At 52.3% G+C, this 23,983-nt stretch overlaps 1 protein-coding gene across 14 annotated transcripts; it reads left to right on the top strand.

Annotated features, from left to right (window-relative positions):
* Positions 1-924: 924 nt before the first annotated feature.
* ST6GALNAC6 (ST6 N-acetylgalactosaminide alpha-2,6-sialyltransferase 6) lies at positions 925-21,867 on the top strand. Of its 14 annotated transcripts, none has more exons than XM_078328236.1 (8): positions 925-1,013; positions 1,667-1,799; positions 8,518-8,701; positions 10,193-10,283; positions 11,831-12,010; positions 15,400-15,806; positions 19,602-19,709; positions 20,396-21,867. In XM_078328236.1, exons 4-8 carry the CDS (start codon positions 10,269-10,271, stop codon positions 20,583-20,585), a joined length of 900 nt encoding a protein of 299 aa, XP_078184362.1. In that variant the 5' UTR covers positions 925-1,013; positions 1,667-1,799; positions 8,518-8,701; positions 10,193-10,268; the 3' UTR covers positions 20,586-21,867. The 14 variants fall into 14 exon arrangements, with proteins under 14 accessions (XP_078184362.1, XP_078184366.1, XP_078184371.1 ...); XM_078328240.1 differs by having other exon boundaries at positions 1,664-1,799; XM_078328245.1 differs by lacking the exon at positions 8,518-8,701.
* Positions 21,868-23,983: the final 2,116 nt, after the last annotated feature.

The following is a 23,983-nucleotide window of genomic DNA, read 5'->3' as shown; positions in this document are numbered from 1 at the left end:
ACCAGCCTAGCCAACGTAGTGAAACCCTGTCTCTACTAAAAATACAAAAAATTAGCAGGAGGTAGTGGTGCATGCCTGTAATCCCAGCTACTCGGGAGGCCGAGGCAGGAGAATCGTTTGAACCCGGGAGCCGGAGGTTGCAGTGAGCTGAGATTGCACCACTGCACTCCAGCCTGGATGTCAGAGCAGGATTCTGTCTCAAAAAAGAAAGAAAGTGGGTTTGGTCTCCCTGCAAAACAGTAAGGCAGAGAGCAGCCCAGGGGTGCTGTGAGGGAGTCTAGCCCTGGTTCAGCCCTTACTTTCCTCACCTGTTAAAGTGAGGAAAAAAAGACCCAGCAGCGATTTCTTGCCATCCTCAGAGGAGGGCTGGTGCTAACCCGTTTTACAAATAAGCCGAGGCCACTCAGCTGAAGCCAGACAACGGTGGAGCAGCTTGGCCAGGGTGCAATCCCGGGTCTGAGAGCTGAGCCCAAGGACCTTAGCCCTGCACCTCTGGACTGGAGAGAGCCCACAAGCATCACCCCTGCAGGCATCGCTACTTCATCTGGGGTCTGGGAGACTCAGAGGGGCCAGGGGCTGGGGCTGTCAGCTGGGATGCAGCCCTGGGGTTCTAGCTGCCAGCTCCAGGGGTCAGGGCCCTATGCAAATGCTCTGCTATCACCAACTTGAAATATTTAGTCTTTTTTTCTTTTTTTTGCAAGAGTACTTGCATTTCATTTTGCACTGGATCCCAGAAATTATGTAACCAGTGGTGCTGGGGGCTTTGGGTGACCTGGCGCACTGTCCCTCCCACGCCTGGCTTTCACAGAAGGGCTGGAGACCTGGCACTTGGTTCACAGCACTGTCTTTGTGCGCTGCACCCCCCACCCCCCGCTGCCCAGTGCCAGGCAGGTCCAGAAGGTTCTGCAGGCATGGGACGGGGGAGGAGAGCCCTGAGCTGCCGAAGCAGGGAGCAGGCTGGCAGTGGACCACAGCACAGAGTGAGGGACTCTGATCAGGTGTCAGGCATATAGGTAAGGGGGTTTCTGGGCTCAGAGGGAGGGCCCTGGAGTCAAAGCCTGGCTTCTTTCTGGCCCCACTTCCTGCTGTTGGAGACCTGGCAGATTAGTGCCCCTCTCTGGGTGTCAGTTTTTTCATCTATAAAAGGTTAAAATAGTCCCCACCTCACGGATTCAGAGACAGTGAACTGTCCCCGAGGCTTAGGACACAGCAGGTACTTGAGGTTTGGAGCCAGCATTTTCTATGGTGTTATCTGCCCTTCCTTGTTGGCAACACATTGCAGGAAGGCCCTGCCCCATCAGTTGTCTCCATGCTCCCTGCCTCATCCTGGGTGCCCAAGGCCCAGGGTCCGCTGGTTCTGAACTCCATCCTCTCTGGGGAGGCTGCCTGCTCTTACTCCTCCATCCCCTCAGAAAATGCTGACCCAACCCTTGGGTCCAGGATGCAGAGGCTCCTTTGACCTGGCCCTGCCCTCAGGGGTGGGGTGTTTACTGCTGGGTTGGCCCAAACTGTGAGTCTTTCTGGGGGTGGTGACCTGGCAGGAGCATCAGCCACTTACTTCCTCCCGGCAGTCGGAGATGAACGTTGACAGGTCTGGTAGCTGGTTCAGTGTCTGCTAAAGTCTGTCTTGACCAGGGAACTGAAGACTCCACTTTTGCCACAGCAGTTCCTGCAGCTGCCTCGAGGTGAGCCCAGGGATCCTGGACCTGCAGCCACTCTTTGGGCCTCTGGTTCTTTTGCCCCTCAACAGACTGGCTGGAGACCTTCCCTACCTCCTCCAAGCCCAGAGGGGAAGCCAGGTAAGCCTCATAGCCCAGAGGTGTCCTAACAGGCCCTTTCCTTAGAAGGGCCATGGGGCCAGGCTCAGAGCTCACAGTCACAGCTCACATACCTTCATCTTAAAAGGAACAAAATGAAACAATCTCATACCCAGGTGAGGACAGGAATATCTGGCCTCAGGGGACCGGTGGACCCCAGCATCTAGGGTCATTAGGCCCCTCTGCCCTCTCCAGCCTCTGTCGGGGAAGAGGCAGTGCTTCCTTGTTCCATACCCACTGTGTCTCTGCCCAGGTCTTGGGCTGTGGGGCACCCGCTGTGTGCAGCCCCCACCTGCCTGCCACTCTCACAGGCCTCTCCTCTCCAGAAGCCCCTCCCCTAGGCAAGAGGGAGGAGGCCAGAGTCCCCAGGCCTGGCTCTCAGCCTGACTCTGCCCAGGACTGCTGCAGAGTCTTGAGCAAGTTCTATTTTCTCTCTGAGAAAATAGATCTCTCTGTGATCTTGGTTTCTGTGAATTGGGAGCTGGGGCAGGTGAGGGGATCTCTTAGGGCTCTTTCCAGAATACCACGGAAGGGAAAAATCCTAATAGCTCAAAGAAGTTTGCTAAGGGTCAGGAAGCAGGGAAGTACATGGGGGTCTCCTACCCCTGGAGCGGGAAGGGCCTAAGCAGAGGCCAGCTCTTCCAGACCATGGGGGAAGGGCTGGGGGGAGGACCACCAGGACTGGCCACAGCCTCCATGCAGGAATGTCCTGGTGTGGCCTGGCCTGGCTCTCACAGGCCTAAGACTTCGTGTAGAACAAGTCTGTGGTTATTAAACAGAAAGGCCTGGTGGAAACAGCCCTGCCACCTGCGTATTCTCTGAGCCTGTTTCTTCCGCTGGAAAGTGGGTTAACCGCAGTACCCAACTCATAGGCCACCTTAAGGGTTCAATGAGGTGTGTTCGCAAAGTGCCTGGCACAGAGCAAGCTGCTCTGTTTCTCATCCTTGTTATTGAGATGGTTATTGTTCTTGGGGCCCAAGAAGGGAAGCCAGCCCTGAAGCAAAGCCTGCTGGAGTGAGCCTGTGCCCAGAGACATGGCAGGCCCATCCAGGCCAGGAGTGGGGCCGAAGCGCCTTCTCACTTCTGGGTATTTGGTTCAGGTTGCCGGCCTGGGTCAGTGAGAAGGGCTGGGGACAGGATGTTTCCTTCCCTGATACCACCCCCAACCCCCTGGGTGGCCTTGGGCTAGAGATGCTCCTTGGAGCCCTCAGAAGTCAAGTTCATCAGGCCTCCCACCTGACCACCCTGCCCCCACTCCGTGCTTTTCCATCCTGTTGCCTGTGGGGCGGGGTCAGCGACTTAGGCGGGCCATGGGTGGGGCTTGGTTAGAGGCTCAGGAAGCGGGTGGAGGTGGGCACCGGGGGCAGGAAGCCTCAAACCCACCCTTTCGGGCCACCCGCTCCCAGCCTGGTGGGCAGCGCCTTTACAGCCTGGAGGCTGGTCCCTGGGGGACTGCTGACCTTCGTTTTAATTGGAAACAAAGTTTTATTAACTTCCCATATAAGCACAATGCAAACAACCTAGAAGTTTATAAAGGGAAAAGTGAAAGTGGCACCCAACCTGCCCGCCCCACCTTCACTTTAATAGGGAATCAGCTGCGGGTAGGCCTTGGATTCTTCGACACTGTGTGTGTGCATTTATAAATACTATGCATGGATAGTTATGGCTTTTAAAAAGCAAGCAAAAAACTTATGCTATGGCCGGGCATGGTGGCTCAAGCCTGTAATCCCAGCACTTTGGGAGGCCGAGGTGGGTGGATCACAAGGTCAAGAGATCGAGACCATCCTGGTCAACATGGTGAAACCCTGTCTCTACTAAAAATACAAAAAATTAGCTGGACATGGTGGCGCGTGCCTGTAATCGCAGCTACTCAGGAGGCTGAGGCAGGAGAATTGCCTGAACCCAGGAGGCGGAGGTTGCGGTGAGCCGAGATCGCGCCATTGCACTCCAGCCTGGGTAACAAGAGCGAAACTCCGTCTCAAAAAAAAAAAAAAAAAAAAACTTATGCTATATGTTGCAGTTTGTTTTTAGAAATTAAAAAATACATTTTTAAATATTTAAAAATATTGTGTGGGCTTGGTGTGGTGGCTCACGCCTATAATCCCAGCACTTGGGGAGGCCAAGGGGGTGGATCATTTGAGGTCAGCAGTTTGAGGCCAGCCTGACCAACATGGTGAAACCCCATCTCTAGTAAAAACGCAAAATTAGCCGGACGTAGTGGCACACACCCCCAGCTACTCAGGAGGCTGAGGCAGGAGAATCCCTTGAACCTGGGAGGCAGAGGTTGCAGTGAGCTGAGATGGCACCATTGCACTCCAGGCTGGGCCACAAGAGCAAAACTCCGTCTCAAAAAAAAAAAAAAAAAAAAAAAAAAAAAAATTACATGACCATTATCTTAAAATTTTTGGAAATTTACAGTCAAAGTAAAAGAAAAAAAAGCAGCTCAGATCTCATCATTCCAGAAATAACCACTATTAACACTAATCACTGGCCAGGCCCAGTTGCTCACGCTCATAATCCCAGCACTTTGGGAGACTGAGGCAGGCGGATCACCTGAGGTCAAGAGTTTGAGACCAGCCTGGCCAACATGGTGAAACCCCGTCTCTACCAAAAATACAAAAAAATTAGCCGGGTGTGGTGGCACACGCCTGTAGTCCCAGCTACTCAGGAGGCTGAGGCAGAAAAATCACTTGAACCTGTGTGGTGGAGGTTGCAATGAGCTGAGATCACACTGCACTCCAGCCTAGGCAACAGAGCAAGACTCCATATCAATAAAACAAAACAAAAAACACAAACACTAATCCCTGTGGTAGGCAAGACATTTCCTTACTTTGTTTTATTTCTTTTTTGCATCTTTTAAAATATTATGATATGGTGTCATATTTGAAAGTTATAGGCTGGGCACAGTGGCTCACACCTATAATCCCAGCACTTTGAGAGGCTGAGGTGGGCAGATCACCTGAGGTTGGGAGTTCGAGACCAGCCTGACCAACATGGAGAAAATATACAAAATTAGCCGGGCGCGGTGGTGCATGTCTAGTCCCAGGTACTGAGGAGACAGGAGAATCTCTTGAACCCGGGAGGCAGAAGATTTGGGTGAATCAAGATCATGCCATTGCACTGCAGCCTGGGCAACAAGAGTGAAACTCCATCTAATTAAAAAGAAAGAAGAAAGAAAGAAAGAAAGAAAGAGAGAGAGAGAGAGAGAGAGAGAAGGAAGGAAGGAAGGAAGGAAGGAAGGAAGGAAAGAAAGAGAAAGAAAGAAAATAAAGTTATAAAGCATAAAAATACTATGAACCTCTTGAACTCAGTCCCCACTTAAAGACCAGTTACTATAACTTGCATACCACTGCAATTCCTCCCCCATTCTTCTTGACTTTTGCTTTTATTTATTTAATTTTTTTGAGACAGAGTCTGGCTCTGTCGCCCAGGCTGGAGTGCAGTGGCAGGATCTTGGCTCACTGCAACCTCTGCTTCCCGCCTCCCGGGTTCAAGGGATTCTCCTGCCTCGGCCTTCCAAGTAGTTGGGATTACAGGCACGTGCCACCACACCTGGCTAATTTATTTGTATTTTTAGTAGAGACGGAGTTTCACCATGTTGGCCAGGCTGGTCTTGAATTCCTGATCTCAAGTGATCTGCCCACCTCCCCTTCCAAAGTGCTGGGATTACAGGCATGAGCCACTGCACCCAGCTGACTTTTACTTTTAAAACTATAATCACTAAAAGAGACAAAAGCTGTCTCCTGTCCCTGGCTGTGAGGTGGGCTACTGCCTACTGTATGCTTGAACATACAGTATTGTATGTGTAGTTTTTACTCATCTTCCCAGATGTGTCTTTTTCACTCCTTGTGTCTCTTAAGATTCATCAGTGTAATTGTAGCTCGTTCATTTTACCCTGCTATGTATTATTTCACAGTGAGGACCTTCCATGGCGTAAAACAATTCCATTCTCCTGTTGATGGACATGTGGACTTTTCCCTGATATTTGTATTATTTCAAGCAATGCTGCTACGAACCTCCTTGGGCACATCTGCAAGAATTTCTCTAGGGCATGTTTACTCAGCCGTGGAATGCAAATGTTTACAACTTTGTTTCCAAGGCAGTTTTTTTTTTTTTTTTTAAGACTTTGTTTCACTTTTGTTGCCCTGGCTGGAGTGTAATGGACTGATCTCTGCTCACTGCAATCTCCGCCTCAAGCAATTCTGCCTAAGCCTCCGGAGTAGCTGGGATTACAGGCCCTGAGACCACACCCAGCTAATTTATGTATTTTAGTAGAGACGGGTGGTTGATTCACCATGTGGGCCAAGCTGGTCTCGAACTCTTGACCTCAGGTGATCCACACGTCTCAGCCTCCCAAAGTTCTGGGATTACAGGCCTGAGGCACCGCGCATGGCTGGCAGTTCTTTAACTTTCTTTTTTTATTATCCTGAGAGCTGATATGATTTGCTTTTTTCACATAAATATCCTGGTCATCCTTTCCTACCAAGGCATAGGGGCCTGAATCCTTTATTTTAACAGCCTCCTCGTGCACTTCGGCAGGCGGTGCCTTAACTTAGGCAGTCCCCTCGCAATGGCTACTTAGGTTATTTTCCCTTATGACAGAGTGATGTCATGAATGCCCTGTTCCAAGAAGGAACATGTGAAATTTTCCCAGCTCTGTGAAGTTGATGTTCTCCTTATTTTCCAGAGGCAAGGAGAAGGGAAGTTATGCGCCAAGGCAGCACAGCGGGCGGATGGCAGGGCTGGACTTGAATCTCAGGGTGAACCCTGAGTTCGCCCAGGGTGACTGCAGGGTGCAAGGTTCAGGGCAGGGAGCTGGAGGCCCTCGGTGGGGAGCCCAGGGAGAAACTCAACGGAGTCCAAGCACAGCGTGCCCCGGAACTCAGTTTCCCCATCCGGGGTCGTGGTGGCAATAAAGCAAGCTAGAAGTGGGCCCGATCCACACTACAGGGAGCCGAAAGGCTGTTGTATTTTGGTGGTCAACCCGGGCTGCCCAGTGGCGTGACCGAGGTGCTCTCGCGGAGGCGGGAACCGGCTCCGCCTCCCATTTCCCTTCCCCGTCCGCGCTTTCCGGGGGCGGGGCCACCCGAGGCCCCGAGGCTCCGCCCACCTCCCAGGCCGGGGTCGGCCCGAGCGGCGGCGCTAGGACCCGGCGGGCCGCGGGTGCGGCGGGGCCTGGGCGGCCTGAAGAGCGCGGACCCCAGCGCTCGGCTCCCGGCACCATGTGAGGGGACTCGGGGGCCGCGGGGGGCCGGGCGCTCCCCGCCGGAGGTGAGCGGGCCCTGCGCGGGGGCGGGGGCGGTGGACGCCGGGGAAGGGAGATTGCGAATCGCGGGGGATAGAGATGGATGCGGGGCCCCCGGGGGCTCTCCTAGACCCCTCTTCCCTCGGTAGCCGCGCCCCGAGGTCCCGGTCCTCGCGCCCAGGGGCTGTCGCGGGGTCCGCTGGGCCTCCTGCCACCGACTACCCGGTCAGCGGTCCTGCCTCTTTTCTTCCCAGCTGGGGTTAGGGCTCCGGACCCCCGGAGTACAGGAGCTGGGGAGGGGGTTGGCGCCAGGGGCGCGCAGGGTGAGCCCCCCACCAGGTGGACCCAAGGGCTTGGCGTCCCGCCTCGTCTCGGAATTAGGAGCCCCCTCCCCCTTCTCCCTGGAGCCCTCCTCCCACGCGGGCTTGTGGGTGCCTCCCGACCTGCGGGAGGACTCCCGGGGCTGGAAGAAGGAAAGCCCCCAAACAGAGGGCAGGGTGTGGCCCCCACCCTCGGCTCCTGCTCAGCTCGCCTGCGCGTCCAGCCTTGAGGGCTGAGTCCATGCTCCGGGACCAGCGCGCGGGTCTGCCTCCTCCCCAGCCTGAGCAAGCCGCTCCCCAACAGGCCAGCACCCCCAGACCCCCGTCCCGGTGCCGGTGTCAGGCCACGTCCTGGGCGCACACCCGTTCCAGCCGAGGGGGCTTCTCCAGGGAGACGAAGTCAGGCTCAGCTCTGGGCTGCTCCCTGTAAGGAGCCTGTAAACAAGGCTGCCAAGCTGGCTCTGGGTGGCCCCCGCAAGGCGCTTTGCTACTCTGAACCTCAGTCTCCTTATCTGTGAAATGGGCAACAAGAACGCCTACCATGCATTGCCGGGATTCAGTATGTGGGTGGTGCTTAGAGTTTATTCCCACACGTATTCCTTGATATTCCGGGAAGTCGCTGGTCTGGGGTCAGGGGAGTAGGAGTGTTTTACTGACACCCTGGAGAGGCAGGCCTTGAACAGTGAGTAACCACAAGACTAACAGCTGCTGGCATTGTGGGAGCACTCTTTTTTTTTTTTTTTTTTTTTTTTTGATGTGGAGTCTCGTTCTGTCGCCAGGCTGCAGTGTAATGGCACGTTCTTGGCTCACTGCAGCCTCCACCTTCCGGGTTCAAGCGATTGATTCTCCTGCCTCAGCCTCCTGAGTAGCTGGGACTACAGGCGGGTGCCACCACGCCCAGCTAAGTTTTGTATTTTTAGAGAGATGGGGTTTCACCATGTTGGCCAGGATGGTCTCGATCTCTTGACCTCGTGATCCACCCGCCTTGGCCTCCCAAAGTGCTGGGATTACAGGCGTGAGACTGTGCCCGACCAATGTGGGATTACTTTCAAGCCCCGCGTGCCCCTTGCCACATCTGCTTGAATCCTTCCAACAATCCCCTGAGTTACCGACTCTTATTGTTCCCATTTCACAGATGAGGAAACTGAGGCTCAGAGAGGTCACATGGCTTGCTCGAGGCCCCCCAGCCAGTAAGTGGTGAAACCGGGATTCGCAGTGGCACCTGACATGCTGCACTGACATGGCCTTCTCAGAGCAGGATTGTGACGGGTCGGACCAGGGGGACGGTGGTCCTGGCTGAGGGCACAGCTCGGGCAAAGGTGGGAAAGTGGGGGGTAGGCATGGGGCATCCTCAGGAAAGGGTAGCCACGCGTTTTAAGATAGAGGTGGCTGGAACCGTGGTTGCCTTGAATGTCGAGGTCTCAGGGTTCATGGGGGCCACCCCAGGATTCTGGACTCCTGTTTTTTGCTCTAACAGCCCGTAAGGGCAAGAACAAGCCGCTCCTCGCTTCTTATGAGGCCCCTTCTGCTGTATACCGTGAGGCCTGGACTAGATGGGAGTCCGGGCCTCCCTGACAGGCTGTGAGGGGCCGGCCCTGAGAAACTTGAAGCCGGGCTCGGGATGAGGGGGGCTTCCATGGGGAGGGGGTGGGGCTGGAGAGGGGGTGGGGCCAGGACCTAACCAACCAGGAGCTAGGTGTGTGTGCCAAGCCTCCTCTGGCCCGAGATTCTCTGGCTATTACTGGTGGCCCTGTAGGAGTAAACAGCGGCTAGGTCAGGGGGTGGAGAGAGTGGCAGGAACTGAGTGGGCCCTGGAGGAGGGGACGGAGCTGAGGAGGGCCCCTAAGCCCCAGTTTCCTCCCTCTGCACTCCCACCTGCCCTGCCCACCTGCCTGTCTGCTGGAGGTGGGCTGGACACAGTACTTTTTCCCTTTCACAGTTGGGGAAGTGGAAGTCTGGAAAGGAGCTGGGTCCTGGGTGGTGGGAGAGGGAGCGGTGGGGTGTGCGGAGCAGAGCTGGGCCGGCCTCCTCTCTGCCAGGTCTCCAGAGGCCCCCCAGCCACCTCCGAGACTGTGATTACAGCCATTTGACAGATGTGGAGTCAGCCCTAGCAGAGAATGCAGGGCCTGGATTAGAACCAAGCCTCTGAGACTTGAGTCTGTGCCCTTAGAGAGAGCCTACTTGTTAATGCATTCGTTCCCTCAGCAATATTCCTGCATCTCCATGGCTATGGAGGCACAGGGGAAACTGAGTGAGAACCTGGGTGGGCTGTACCCTGCAGGCAGCTCTTAGCCTGGGGGGATGGAAGGACCTAAGGGAGTTCCTGGTCCATGAGAGGCTTGGAGGATGAGTGGGAGTCAGGAGGCCGTACGAGGGAGGGCGTTCCAAGCCAACCTGAGAGGGAGTCACAGCAGAGGAGTTTGGGGGCTACAGGGTGTTGCTTTATTCTGACGCCACAGAGACCCAAGGCAGGGTTTAGAGCAGGGTGTGAATGGGTCTCCTGCTGTGTAGAGGTCAGGTCCTCCAGCAGGAGAGCCAGCGTTGGCCCTGCCAGCTGCCTGGGTGTAGGAAGACCCCTGCTCATGGAGGAGAATGGGCAGAGCTCTGCTGCTACCAGGCTGTGGGACTGTAGTCAGATTCCTGCCCTTTCTGGCCCTTGGTGTCTCCATCTGCAAAATGGGTACAGTCCTCATCCTTAAAGTTCTGGGTGCATAGAAGAGCTAGTTGGGGGCAGAGAAGGTATAGTCTTTGGTTTGCTGGACCCAAAGGAGTACCCCCAGGCCATAATAACCCTTTCTGGTGGCTTGCAGGTGTGAACCCACATCCCTGCTCCCAGGGCCACCTGCAGGACGCCGACACCTACCCCTCAGCAGACGCAGGAGAGAAATGAGTAGCAACAAAGTAAGTCTCCCTTCATTTCTTATCCCGATTGAGCCTCTCACTTCCCTCTACGGAACTGGTTCCTTTGGACCTATCTCAGATCCCAGCCACCACCAGTCTCTCCCTCCCATCAAGAAGCCACCAGTGCTTGGGAGGCCCAGGTTTAAGCCCTGGTTTGGCAACTGATCTGAGTGGCTTAAGGCAAGCTCCTGCCTCTGCCTCGGCCCAGGGTCAGTTCTGCCCTCCCAGGACTGACTGGTCTGTCTGTGGTGGTCAGGGACTAGCTGAGGTGCCTGTGAAGTGCTGTGCAGGAAAGAGGGATGGGCAGGTGGAGGTGAGCAGGAAATGGGGGGAGGGCGCACTGGTCAGAGTCAAAGGTGATGCAGCCTGAACATGACCCTGAGAATGTCAGGATTCCCCATCGTTCTTTCATTCATTCATGTGTTCCTGAGCTCCTACTACATGACTGGCCCAGCACGCCCCTTCCCTAGGATCCACTGCAGCCTTGGTGGAGCCTGAGGTTTGGAAATGGGATGGAGTGGTCATATTAATTTGAGTCTAATCAGGAGAAAGAAACTACACAGTGATTACACAGGAAAAGTTTAATGCAAAAAATTATTGACTGTAATAGGACACTGGAGTAACAAGGGATTGGAATTCTGAGGCATACAGGAATAGCAGATGTTAATCTAAGGAGAAGCCCTGTTCCACAAAGGCTGAGTTCCAGGCCTTGCTGAAAAGGGCCCAGCGATGGCCCACTGGATGGCTCTAGTACGAAACTGGCCTAGGGAGGGGAAGCCACCAGCCTCCAGGTGCTGCAGGTGGTTGAGTGCGCTGTGGGAGCTGGACTTTAGAGAAGCTGTGATCACAGCATGAGCCAGAGGCAATGTACCTGAGTTGCTGGCACTCCTGGCCTCTGGTCAGTGGCTAAGATGCCCTTACTGGAGAGGTTATGTCCACTGAAGGAGCCTCCCTAGCAAGCCCACCAGAACCAAGAAGCAAATGCTTTTCCTCCTGCAGTGTCTGTTCAGCACCTTCTAGTCACAAAGCTTAATATGCATCTAACTGACAAGGGAAAATATTTAAAGGGCCCAGATCCACTTCCATAGAGCAGACAAAAAGGATAAACTTGGAGCTAGAGGCAATACATTGCAAAGTTACTGTTGGCGGAAGACCTGGACCCTCTCACTCAGATGTCCCACCTGTCTCTAGACATCCTCTTAGCAGCAGCTATAGGGAATCCTGATACATTCAGTCCAGTCCAGCAAACCCTCCCTGAGAACCTTCTGTGTTCCAGGCCCTGCCCTGGGATCTGGGATAAAGTAGGGAGCAAGGCTGACCTAGTCCCAGAGCTTACAGTGTAATCGGAGGGATGGCAGTTTGAATGCTGTGTGATCAGTGTTGTGATGAGGGTACCAAGGCAACTGAAGGAGGCCTTCCTGGAGGAAGTAGTGCCTGGACTGGTCTATAACAAAAAGCAGGAGTTAGCCAGGCATGGTAGGTGGCAAGGAGCTGGGGTGCTGAGCCTTCCTGGTAGCTGGGCCCTCACTGGCCTCTCCCCTCTCCAGGAACAGCGGTCAGCAGTGTTCGTGATCCTGTTTGCCCTCATCACCATCCTCATCCTCTACAGCTCCAACAGTGCCAATGAGGTCTTCCATTACGGCTCCCTGCGGGGCCGTAGCCGCCGGCCTGTCAACCTCAAGAAGTGGAGCATCACTGATGGCTATGTCCCCATTCTCGGCAACAAGGTAGTGCAGCCACTTTGGGGAACTCCCTGGGAGCCGGCTGGTGGCAGCTCCTCCCCACTGCTCAGCATCACCACTTCCCCCACTTCTTCTTTCCTAAAAGAAAGGTGGACCCTGAGAGTCAAGTCCCTGCCTCTGGTGATTTCAGCTCCTTGCTTGCTGTGTGACCTTGGATAAGTGGCCTGCCCCTCTCTGGGCCTCAGTTCTCTCCAAGTCTCCACCCTTATTGCTAATATCCTACCATCTTCTGAATCAGAATCCTTTTGGAAATGTGTTATTGTTTTCACTGCTTTCTGTCTCTGCTGGGGAGCCCACACAGGGTTGAGAGCAGAACACTGGGACATTTGACAACACAAAAGTAGTAATACCGGCTTGTGTGTGTGTGCCCTTTATCAAGTGCCTGTGTGTGCCAGGCACTTTGATCACCAGTAATCCCCATACAAGCCCTAGGAGGGCAGCATTATTATCTCCCTTGATGAGACTGAGTAACCAAGGCTCAGAGAGTTGAAGTTACTTGTCTAAGACCACACAGTGAGGGAAGGAAGGAGATGGTATTTTCCTACCCCCTGCTAAGCTGCAGCTGCAAAGAGGCTAAAAATCATTCCTGGGGACTTCCATTTGCCTTGGGTAGCCATGAAATTCAGGTTGTATTTCTGGGGTTCATCCTGTAGTATCTCTTTCTTCTTTCTCACTGACCCTCCTATATTTTCTTCAGGGCCTTTGCAAGGAAAATGTAGAGCCTGGGCTCTGGCCACATCCTCACTAGCAAAGGGCATATTAGCAAGTGTTTGGAGACAGAATCTAACACCTAAGTGAGTCTTTCTTTACCCTAAGAACCTTTGAAAGAGGAATAAAAATGGGACAGCTTGAGTGTGGGTGATGTGGAAAGGAGAGGCAGAGCCTGGCTTGCAGTGCTTCCAGCATCATAGAGGAAGCCAGAAAAACTAGCACTCAGAAAAGTGGGAGCGCCAGTCAAGGTACGTGGGATGTGTTGCTGGATCTTGGAATAAGAGCTCAGGGAAGGCTGACTTGGAGGAGGTGGCATTTGAGCTTAGCCTTAAAGGGTGAATGGGAATTCCATGGGCAAAAAATAGACCCCAGAGAGCATGTGGTTCCAACCCATTCATTTCAGCCATGGAGAAACAGGCCTAGAGTGGCTTTCATACCTTCCTTAATAACAAGATGATTCTTTTTTCTGGGTGATGTGGAAATGTCATGGGTACCTTTGGAAGGTGTCCTCTTTGGAGAGCTGGGGATCTGTGGTCACTTAGACTTGGGTTCAAATCCTGGCACTGTGCTTCTCCACTTATGACCTTCTGTTCTCCCACTTGTTGACTCTGCCTCAACTGAATGGCCTTCTTTTGGTTTTCAATATGCCACTTTTATTTCCACATTGGAGCCTTTGTGCTGGCTGTTTCTTCTGCCTTGAATATGTTTCCCTAGGTGGTTCTTCATCCTTCACATCTCAGCTCAGAGAGCCCTCTCTGTTACAGCCTGACAGCATCTTCTTGCCTGCTGCCCAGAAAAAGCCAATACACTGAGACTGTGGTGTTGCAGCAGAGAAAGATTTTAATAATTGCAGGGCCAGTCAAGTAAGGAGACGAGGGATATTTCTCAAATCTGCCTCCCCTAGAATTTGGAAGCTAGGGTTTTTTAAGAATAGTTTGGCAGGCAGGAAGACTAGAGAATGGTTGGGGATGAAATCATAGGAGTGTTGAAACTGTCTTCACCCACAAGTTAGTTCCTGGGTGGGGGCCATGGGTCACTGGTCTGGTTGGCATCCATTGGTCCACCAGATTGCAAGGTCTGAAAAATATCCCAAACACTCAGGTTTTACAATAATGATGTTAGCTATGTTAAAAACAATAATGATTTTATCTATATTTTAAAAAGCAAACTAAGAAACAATGACTGTCTATAATTCAACTATAGCTACATGTTAGCAGAAAAGCAATCTAAGAGATAATGACTGGTTACAGATTATGCCTACAGCTTGACAGACAGGTGTACAGGGGGTGAGATAATCAATTATTAGTGACCACCTTATATCAAACTGACTGTATGCAGGCAATCATGCATCCAGGAAGAGCAGGACAAAGGAAAAGGAAAATAACTGAAACAAATGATTTTACTATACCTGTATCCTAGCAGAGTCCAGGCCTCTATCTCAGTTGTTACCTTGTGGCCTTTTATTAATTTTACAAAGGCAGTTTTAGTCCCCAAGCAATGTGTAGTTTCATTTTGGGAAGGGCCTATTACCATCTTTGCTCCAGAGTTAAACTGTAAAGTAAATTCCTCTTGTAGTTAGCTTGGCCTATGCACAGGAATGAGCAAGGGTGGTTAGACTGTGAAGTCAGAAACAGGATGGAGTAAGTTATGTTAGATTCCTCTCACTGTTACAATTTTTTGGCAAAAGTGGTTTCAACTCCAGGCCACCTTTCTAAAGTAGTCCCAGCTGCAGTCACTGTTGGGTCACTTGCCCCTATTTCTCCTCCCCTCCCCTTGAATTGCTCCCCCTCCCCCATCCCCTCCCCCTTCCCCCTCCCCTCTCCCTTCCCCCTCCCCTCCCCCTTCCCCCTCCCCTCCCCCTTCCCCTTCCCCTCCCCCTTCCCCTTCCCCTCCCCCTCCCCCTCCCCCTCCCCCTTCCCCTTCCCCTCCCCCTTCCCCTCCCCCTTCCCCTCCCCCTTCCCCTCCCCCCTTCCCCTCCCCCTTCCCCTCCCCCAGCTTTTTCTTCTTTCCTCTCCTTTTTAAACCTTTCCTTTGCTTTTTCCTCTTTCCTTTCCTTTTTTTCTTTTCTTTGTTTCTTCTTTTCTTTCTTTCGACACAGTCTTGCTCTGTTGTCCAGGCTTGAATGCAGTGGCATGATCTAGGCTCACTGCAACCTCTGCCTCCTGGTTCAAGCAATTCTTGTGCCTCAGCCTCCCAAGTAGCTGTGATTGCATGCACACACCACCACACCAGGCTAATTTTTGTATTTTTTGGTAAAGACAAGGTTTCACCATATTGGCTAGGCTGGTCTTGAACTCCTGAACTCAAGTGATCTGCCTGCTTCAGCCTCCCAAAGCACTGGGATTATAAGTGTGAATCACTGCACCCAGCCATTTGGCCCTATTTCCCTTTTTTTCCTGGCATGTATCATGTGCATTCTGGTCTGTCTCCCCACATGTTTCTTGAAGGCAGAAGCCTGGTCTGTTCTGCTCCTTGCTCTGCCCCATGACTTGGCCATTAGCCAGCTTGCTATCAATGTGTGTTGAATGTTCAGTGAATGGGCCTCGAGTTTCCCTGTATTTAAAATGGGCATAACAATTCCTGGGTCCTGGAAGCCTGGATGTATGGAGCACAGGCCCCAGCACGGAATGGCCATAATAATGTTGACTTTCCTTGTCCCCCAGACGCTGCCCTCTCGGTGCCACCAATGTGTGATTGTCAGCAGCTCCAGCCACCTGCTAGGCACCAAGCTGGGCCCTGAGATTGAGCGGGCTGAGTGTACAATCCGCATGAATGACGCACCCACCACGGGCTACTCAGCCGATGTGGGCAACAAGACCACCTACCGCGTAGTGGCCCATTCCAGTGTGTTCCGCGTGCTGCGGAGGCCCCAGGAGTTCGTCAACAGGACCCCTGAAACCGTGTTCATCTTCTGGGGGCCCCCGAGCAAGATGCAGAAGCCCCAGGGCAGCCTCGTGCGTGTGATCCAGCGGGTGGGCCTGGCGTTCCCCAACGTGGAAGCCTATGCCGTCTCTCCCGGCCGCATGCGCCAATTTGACGACCTCTTCCGGGGTGAGACGGGCAAGGACAGGTACCAGCCTCCTGCCTGCCCCTCTGGCCAGCCCTGTGCTCCCTCTTAGCATGCTCCGTCCTGAGGGCCTGTTGCTCCCAGCATGCACTGCTCTTGAGGGGATGGTCAGGTCCTGCCGTTCTCTGTTTGGGCCTCCTAGGGGAGTTCTCTTCATGTCCAGCTGTTCATATGGATCCTTTCCAACATACTCTGCATGACCTGGTTTGCCCAAGAGAGCTTCCTCCTGCCATATCTTGCTCTGAGGGCACAAGGGCTTCCACCCAGCATGCTCTGCTCTGAGGTTGCACAGTCACTCTCCTAGCATCTTTCTGAGAGAAGCTCCCCATGGTGTACCCAATGTAAAGTCTTGTCTGTTCCCAGCACGTCTGGCCTTAAGCACATAGTCGCTCCTGGTATGCTCTGTTCCAGGGATACATCACTCCCAGCATGCCCTGCTGTGACTCATCTCCCTAGGAAAGCTAAGCCAGTGTTGCCCAATAGAAATCTGTGTGAGCCACATATGTAATTTATTTTCATAGTAATCACTTTTAAAAATCCGTGAATAGCTGCACACGGTGGCTTACACTTGTAGTCCTAGCTACTCAAGAGGCTGAGGCAGGAGGATCACTTGAGCCCAGGAGGTCGAGGCTGCAGTGAGCCATGATGGTGCCACTGCATTCCAGCCTGGGTGACAGAGTGAGACTACATCTTACATCACTTTAAGAAAAAAAGTAGTGAAAGCAGCTTTAATTTTTTTTGACCTAATATGTTCAACATATAGCTCTTATACATATTTTGTTAGATTTCTACCTAAATATTTAAAACTTTTTGAAGCTATTATAAATGGTATTAATATTTTTTTGTTCCCAATTGTTAATTGCTAATATATAGAAATGGCATACAGAAATGGATTTTTGTGGCCAGGTGCAGTAGTTCATGCCTTAATCCCAGCACTTTGGGAGGCCGAGGTGGATGGATCATGAAGTCAGGAGTTCAAGACCAGCCTGGCCAACAGGGTGAAACCCTGTCTCTACTAAAGGTACAAAAAATTAGCTGGGCATGGTGACATGCACATGTAATCCCAGCTATTCAGGAGGCTGAGGCAGGAGAATCGCTTGAACCCGGGAAGCAGAGGTTGCAGTGAGCAGAGATCGCACCATTGCACTCCAGCCTGGGTGACAAGGAGAGACTCGGCCTCAAAAAAAAAAAAGATTTTTGTGTGTTGACCTTGTATCCTGTAACCTTGCTAAACTCACTTATTGGTTCTAGGAAATTTTTTATTTGTTTGTTTTGTTTTTGAGACAGAGTCTTGCTCTGTTGCCCAGGCTGGAGTGCAGTGACACGATCTCGGCTCGTTGCACTTCCGCCTCCCAGGTTCAAGCAGTTCTCCTGCCTCAGCCTCCCAAGTAGCTGGGACCACAGGCATGCACCACCACGCCCGGCTGAATTTTATATTTTTGGTAAAGATGAGGTTTCACCATGTTTGCCAGCCTGGTCTTAAATTCCTGACCTCAGGTGATCTACCCACCTCTGCCTTCCAAAGTGCTGGGATTACAGCATGAGCCAATGTGCCCAGCCTATTCTTGGAGATTTTTGTAGATTCTTTTGGATTTTCCATGCAGATAATCATGTGGCATGCAAATAAAGACAATTTTATTTTTTCCTTTCTGATTTGTATGCCTGTTTCTTCTTTTTGCTTAATTGCACTGGCTAGGATTTTCAGTACAATGTTGAGTTGTGTTGGAAGTGGTGAGAGTGGACTTCCTTGCCTTGATCCTAGTCTTAGGGACAAAGTATTCAGTCTTTCATCATGGTATATGATTTTAGTTACAGGGGTTTTGTAGCTACCCTTTATCAGGTTGAGGAAGTTCTCTTCTCTTACTAGTTTGCTGAGAATTGTTATTGTTACAGGATATTGAATTTTATGAAATGTTTTTCTGCAGCAATTTATATGATCATGTGGTTTTTCTTAAGACTATTAATATGGTGGATTATATTGACTGCTTGTTTTTGTTTTGTTTTGTTTGAGACAGGGATTTGCTCTGAGACCCAGGCTGGAATGCAGTGGCATGATTATGGCTCACCGCAGCCTCCACCTCTCAGGCTCAACTGATCCTCTCATGTCAGCCTCTCTAGTAGCTGGGAGTACAGGCATGCAATACCATGCCTAGCTAATTTTTGTATTTTTAGTAGTGACTGGGTTTTGCTGTGTTGCCCAGGCTAAGATTTTTGATTATTGAATCAGCTCTGTACTTCTGGAATAAAACATAAAGTTTTATTTATTTTTTAATTTAAAAAATTTTTATTTATTTATTTTTTAAGACGGGGTTTCACCATGTTGGCCAGGCTGGTCTTGAACTCCTGACCTTAGGTGATCCACCCGCCTTGGCCTCCAAGGTGCTTGGATTACAGGCATGAGCCACCACGCCTGGCCTATTTATTTATTTTTATTTGGAACACACCCTGTTCCAAACTCATTTGTTTGGAATGTATGTATTTATTTTTTATTTTATTTATTTATTTATTTATTTTTGAGACAAAGTCTTGCTCTGTGGCCCAGGCTGGAGTTTTGTGTTCGTGTTCATGAGAGGTTTTTTTGGTACTGTCTTTGCTTGGTTTTGGTCTCAAGGACATGCTGGTCTCAGAAAATGAATTGGGAAATGTTCCCTCTTCTGTTTTCTGGAAGAGACCGTGTAGAATTGTGCTTATTTCTCTTGAAGTATTTTGTAGAATTTGCCAGTGACAGTATCTGGGCCCAGAGAGTTCTTTTTCAGAAGATTTTAAGCTGTGAACTCAATTTCTTTACTATTTACAGGGTATTCAGGCTATCTATTTCATCTTGAGTAAGTTATGGTCGTTTATGGGTTTTAGGGAATTGGCCCATTCTAAGTTGTCAAATGTCTGTATGTGGTTGTTTGTGGAATTTTCTTATTATCCTTTTAATGTCTATAGGGTCTGTGGTGGTGATTGTCTCTTTTATTCCTGATATTGATGATTTATGTCTTCTTTTTTCTTTGTCAATTTTGCCAGAGGATTTTGTTTTTGTTTTTGAGATAAAGTCTTGCTCTGTCACCCAGGTTGGAGTGCAATGACATGATCACAGATCACTGCAGCCTCAACCTTCTGGACTTAAGCAATCCTCTCACCTCAGCCTCCCAGGTAGCTGAGGCCACAGGCACATGCCACCACACCTGGCTAATTTTTAACTTTTTGTACTCACTATGTTTCCCAGGCTGGTCCTAAAGTCCTGGGATTACAGGCATGAGCTGCTACACCTGGCCTCCATTCTTTTTTCCACACTACCTAAGAAAATGTAGTGTCTATTTACACGTACAGCCCATCTCAATCACACATGGCTGGTGGCCACTGTGGTGTGAGCACAGCTCTTGGTTCTGGCTACTCCTCCAGGCCTTGCTCTGAACTGCAGTCACTCCAGCAGGAACTCATCTGATTAGTCTCCCCTTAGGAGTTTGCTTCTAGCATGAGCACAGCTGTTTTTAGCATACTCTGTGGTCATAGCCACTCAGCCTGCCCAACTGTGACCCGGCTCCTCAGGAGACAGTTCATTCCCAGTATGCCCTGTTCCCGTTCTTCCCCTCAAAGGAGCTCCCTCCACACCCCTTACCTCTGCCCAGAGAGCCCTCTGCCACATGCCATGCTCTCACAGCGAGGCTGGATTTGGGGTAACCGAGGTGGGGATGGGGCCCCAATAGGTGGATGGGAGAAGTTCCAGGGAACTCCGTGTGGGTGATCCTGGGTCACCTGCCCCCATCTCTGCTGGCATGTGCCCTCAACGTGACTCCTCTCCATCCCCAGGGAGAAGTCTCATTCGTGGTTGAGCACAGGCTGGTTTACCATGGTGATCGCGGTGGAGTTGTGTGACCACGTACACGTCTATGGCATGGTCCCTCCCAACTACTGCAGGTGAGCCCTCCTTGCCGGCGCCCTCCCAGGACAACACCCAGGCACTGGCCGCAGGATGGAGCTGGTGGGGGCCTAGAAACCTTGGCTGGAGGTGCCTTTGAGGGATTCTGCTTCATTGTTTTTAAACTGTTCTGCAGGAACGTAGGCTTCTTCTGCTTCCTCAGAGGCCTCCACTCCAAGCTCAGCCAGAGTTTATTATTAATAATAACTATTAGTAGTAGCATTACATGAAAAGCCCACTAGGGGACAGCTACACTTTACTGAATACTGACCAGGTACAAAACATGGCTACATGTATTATCTCACTCTTCACAGCAACCTTAAGGGATAAGAACTGTTATTCTTTCCATTTATTAAATGAGAAAAGCTGAGAAGGATGTTTATGAGTAGCCGGAGGTCCCCAAACAGCAGGAAGAGGGGCCAGGTTCCAATGCCCACAGCCCTCACCACTGCTCTACACTGCCACCCTCTTGGGGAAAGAAAAATGTGCCACTGCATTAAAAAAAAAAAGTTTCGTGGTTACAAACCTAATGTACCCTGCACTTATTTTATGGATGGGGAAACCAAGGCCTCAGGAGGCATGAGGATTTCTCCCATTGAGGTCCTACAGCAGGTGAGGGGCTGACAGGGCAAGGACCCTGCCAGTGCCTACCCTGGCCTGATGACGCCCATCTGCTCTGTCCCAGCCAGCGGCCTCGCCTCCAGCGCATGCCCTACCACTACTACGAGCCCAAGGGGCCGGATGAGTGTGTCACCTACATCCAGAATGAGCACAGCCGCAAGGGCAACCACCACCGCTTCATCACCGAGAAGAGGGTCTTCTCATCGTGGGCCCAGCTGTACGGCATCACCTTCTCCCACCCCTCCTGGACCTAGGCCAACCCAGCCTGTGGGACCTCATGAGGGTCAGAGGAGATGCGGCCTCTGCCCAGCTGCTGGGCCAGAGATCATTTTCTGGCCAATCAAGGCTCACTGGAGTGTCTCCCAGCCAATCGGGGCCTTGAGGAGGATGTATTCAGCCAATCAGGGCCTTGAGGAGGATGTATTCTCCAGCCAATCAGGGCCTGGGGAATCCGTTGGCCAATCAGGGATTTGGGAGTCTATGTGATTAATCAGGGGTGTCTTTCTTGTGCAGTCAGGGTCTGAGCACAGTCAATCAGGGTAGAGGGGTATTTCTGAGTCAATCTGAGGCTAAGGACATGTCCTTTCCCATGAGGCCTTGGTTCAGAGCCCCAGGAATGGACCCCCCCAATCACTCCCCACTCGGCTGGGACAATGGGGTCCTGTCCCAAGGAGCTGAGAACTTGGTGTCACCCCTCAAGTCCTAGCACCAGAAAGTGATTGTGTGGGTGTAGAAGCTGTTTGGAGGCTAGGCCAGAGAATTTGTGAAGTTGTGGAGGTTGTGGGGGCAGTAAGGAGGTCCCAGAAGTGGGAGGCTGGCGTCCAGGTCTTGGCTTTGCTCTGAGTGACCTTGGACAAACCCTTTCCCCTCTCTGGGTATTCTTCTGCCCACGCCAGGTTCCAGTGTGGAGTCTGAAACCCTTTCCACCTCCGCTGCAAGCACCCTTGGGTCTGTCCTTTCCATGTGGGCCCCCACCCCCATTCATTATCCCTTGCTGGGAGGCTCAGCTCTTTGGGGTGTCTGGGGTTACCTTCCCCACCTCCTGGAAAACTGTAGGGTATTTTTGCGCAAACTCCTCCAGGGTCAGGGGACTCTGAAGGGAACAGGACAAACCTTAAGCTGTTTTCTTAGCCCCTCAGCCAGCTGCCATTAGCTTGGTCTTAAAGGGTTAGGTCTCCTTTTCTGCCCTCCAGCAGGGAGGTTTTCCTACTGTTGGAGGTGCCTTTGGGGCTGTCCCTTCATCTGGAGCCACTGGGGGCTTCCAAGGGTTTCCCCTGACCTCCTGTCGTCCTGGGATGGCTGCCATGAGCTGTGTCGCCTGGGTTCTGTCCTCTGGCTCTGTATCAGGCACTTTATTAAAGCTGGGCTTCAGTGGAATGTGTTTGTCTCCTGCTCTTCTGCAGCCTGAAAGGGAAAGGCTTCAGGAGAAGGCCAGCAGCTAGCCATTGCACACTGGGGTGATGGGTGGGGGCGGCGACTGCCCCAGACTTGGTTTTGTAATGATTTGTACAGGAATAAACACACCTATGCTCTGGCTTCATGTGTTGTGTCTCCTGGGTCAAGAGCAGCCCTCTGGGCCAGCGCTGCTTGCAGCCTCAGAACCATGTCCTCCGGTCGGGGGCTCTCAGTAAAGCCATCCTCAGCGTTTTCAGCAGCCAGTGGCCAGTGAATTGTATATTGTGCAGCTTGGGTGGAGACCTGGGGGCTCTAGGGATATGGGGGTGTGGAGCCAGGCCCACTTGGCTTTTCCTATCCCCACCTCACCCTGCCTGTGTGACCTTGGGCAAGTCACTTCACCTCTGAGAGCCCCAATTCCTTCAAGGGCAAAAGGAGACCAGACACTGCCCTCAAGGAGCTCGGGTTCCAGGGAGGGAGGAGCCTAGTGGTGGTGCACTAGAAAGAATTCCCACAGAAGCTGGGGGAAGAGTTGGAGCAGGGAGTTTAGAAGGGGTCGGGAAAAGACATCCCAGGCCACAGAGCTAGAGATCTCCCCGCTCCATAAGGGTCTGGGAACTGGGATTTCCTGCCAAACCCTGCAGGAAGGAGCCTGGCAGGGCTGCAACCCTGGCAGGGCTGTGGTGAGCAGGTGGTCTCCATGTTGCTGCCTGCTTCTGCAAAAGGGCTTTGTATTCCAGGTTGGCAGGAGGCAGGGGGTCTGTGACTCCAGAGATTACAACCTGTTTGGGCAGATAAGATGTCCTCAGGAGCGAGGCCTAACAAAGAGTGACTGTGTGAGACATGGGCAGGCAGCCTGCTGAGATCTCCCAGGGGCCCCGACCTGCTGGGGGCAGGAAAGAGAGCCCTCTGGGCACCAGGCCACCCAGGATGGTGGCGACTGGGGCTGGAAGGCACGAATGGCACCTTGCATATGTCTCTCAATTTGCTTAGCCAATCAGCAGCTGCATGCCATGCACTGTATTAGACACGGTTGATGAGGGTGGGAATGTCAGGTTGGAGGAGTGGCCCACAGAGAAGTCTCATGGTGGGACCCCCAGCTTCACCCAGTAGGCAGTGAGGCTGCAGCAGGAGGGAGCAGTGACAGATGAGACTTCCTGGGGCCAGATAGCACAAGGCCCTAAATGTCAGCCTCAGGGGGACAGGGCCTCCATCCTTGCTTAGAGAAGTCAAATGGGACCACCACAGGATGGGCAGGAGGCTGACAGGGGCATGGCCCAGGGCCCAGGAGCCAACCAGACCACTGGTGGCAGTGGGGCCAGGGTGACTGGAAAGACTGGGACTCCATGCAAAGTCTACATGGGGAGCAGAAAGCTGTGTGTGGGCAGGGCATGGGAATGTGGGAATGTGACACCCATCCAACCCCATGCAAAGGCTTCTGGGAATCTGGGTCCAGGCATGGGTTTCTTCCTCTTTTTTTTTGAGATGGAGTCCAACTCTGTCAACAGGTTGGAGTGCAGTGGTGCCATCTTGGCTCACTGCAATCCCAGGTTCAAGCAGTTCTCCTGCCTCCCCCTCCTGAGTAGCTGGGACTACAGACACGTGCCATCATGCTGGGCTAGTTTTTTGTATTTTAGTAGAGATGGGGTTTCACCATGTTGGTCAGGATGGTCTCGATCTCCTGACCTTCTGACACACCAGCCTTGGCCTGCCAAAGTGCTGGGATTACAGCCATGAATCACCGTGCTGGTGGCTCTTTTTTTGTTTTTCTGACATGGAGTCTCGCTCTGTCACCCAGGCTGGAGGGCAGTGGTGCAAGCTTGGCTCATTGCAACCCCTGCCTCCTGGGTTCAAGTGATTCTCATGCCTCAGCCTCCTGAGTGAGTAGCTGGGACTACAGGCACTTGCCACCATGCCTGGCTAATTTTTGTATTTTTAGTAGAGACGAGGTTTCACATGTTGGCCAGGCTGGTCTCGAACTCCTGGCCTCAAGCGATCTGCCCACCTGGGCCTCCCAAAGTGCTGGGATTAAAGGCATGAGCCACTGCACCCAGCCCAGGCAGAGGTTTTGAGGTAGAATTTCTCCCAGAATGCTGTGGCTCTTCTGTCTGTCCATGGGTGGGCATGAGGGGGAGGTCAGTAGGAGGGGCATCAACAGGGGGTCACTTCCCCAGTGGGAAGTTCAGTGGAGCATCAGGAGGTGGGACTTTTGTGGGCCTAGTCCCCAGCTCCTCAAACTCTTACCCTCTCAAGTGAC

Source organism: Callithrix jacchus, chromosome 1 (genome assembly GCF_049354715.1).
Source record: "Callithrix jacchus isolate 240 chromosome 1, calJac240_pri, whole genome shotgun sequence".
NCBI classification, from domain to species: Eukaryota; Metazoa; Chordata; class Mammalia; order Primates; family Cebidae; genus Callithrix; species Callithrix jacchus.
The sequence above is the reverse complement of the archived record's forward strand: the minus strand, read 5'-3'. Positions and strand labels throughout refer to the sequence as shown.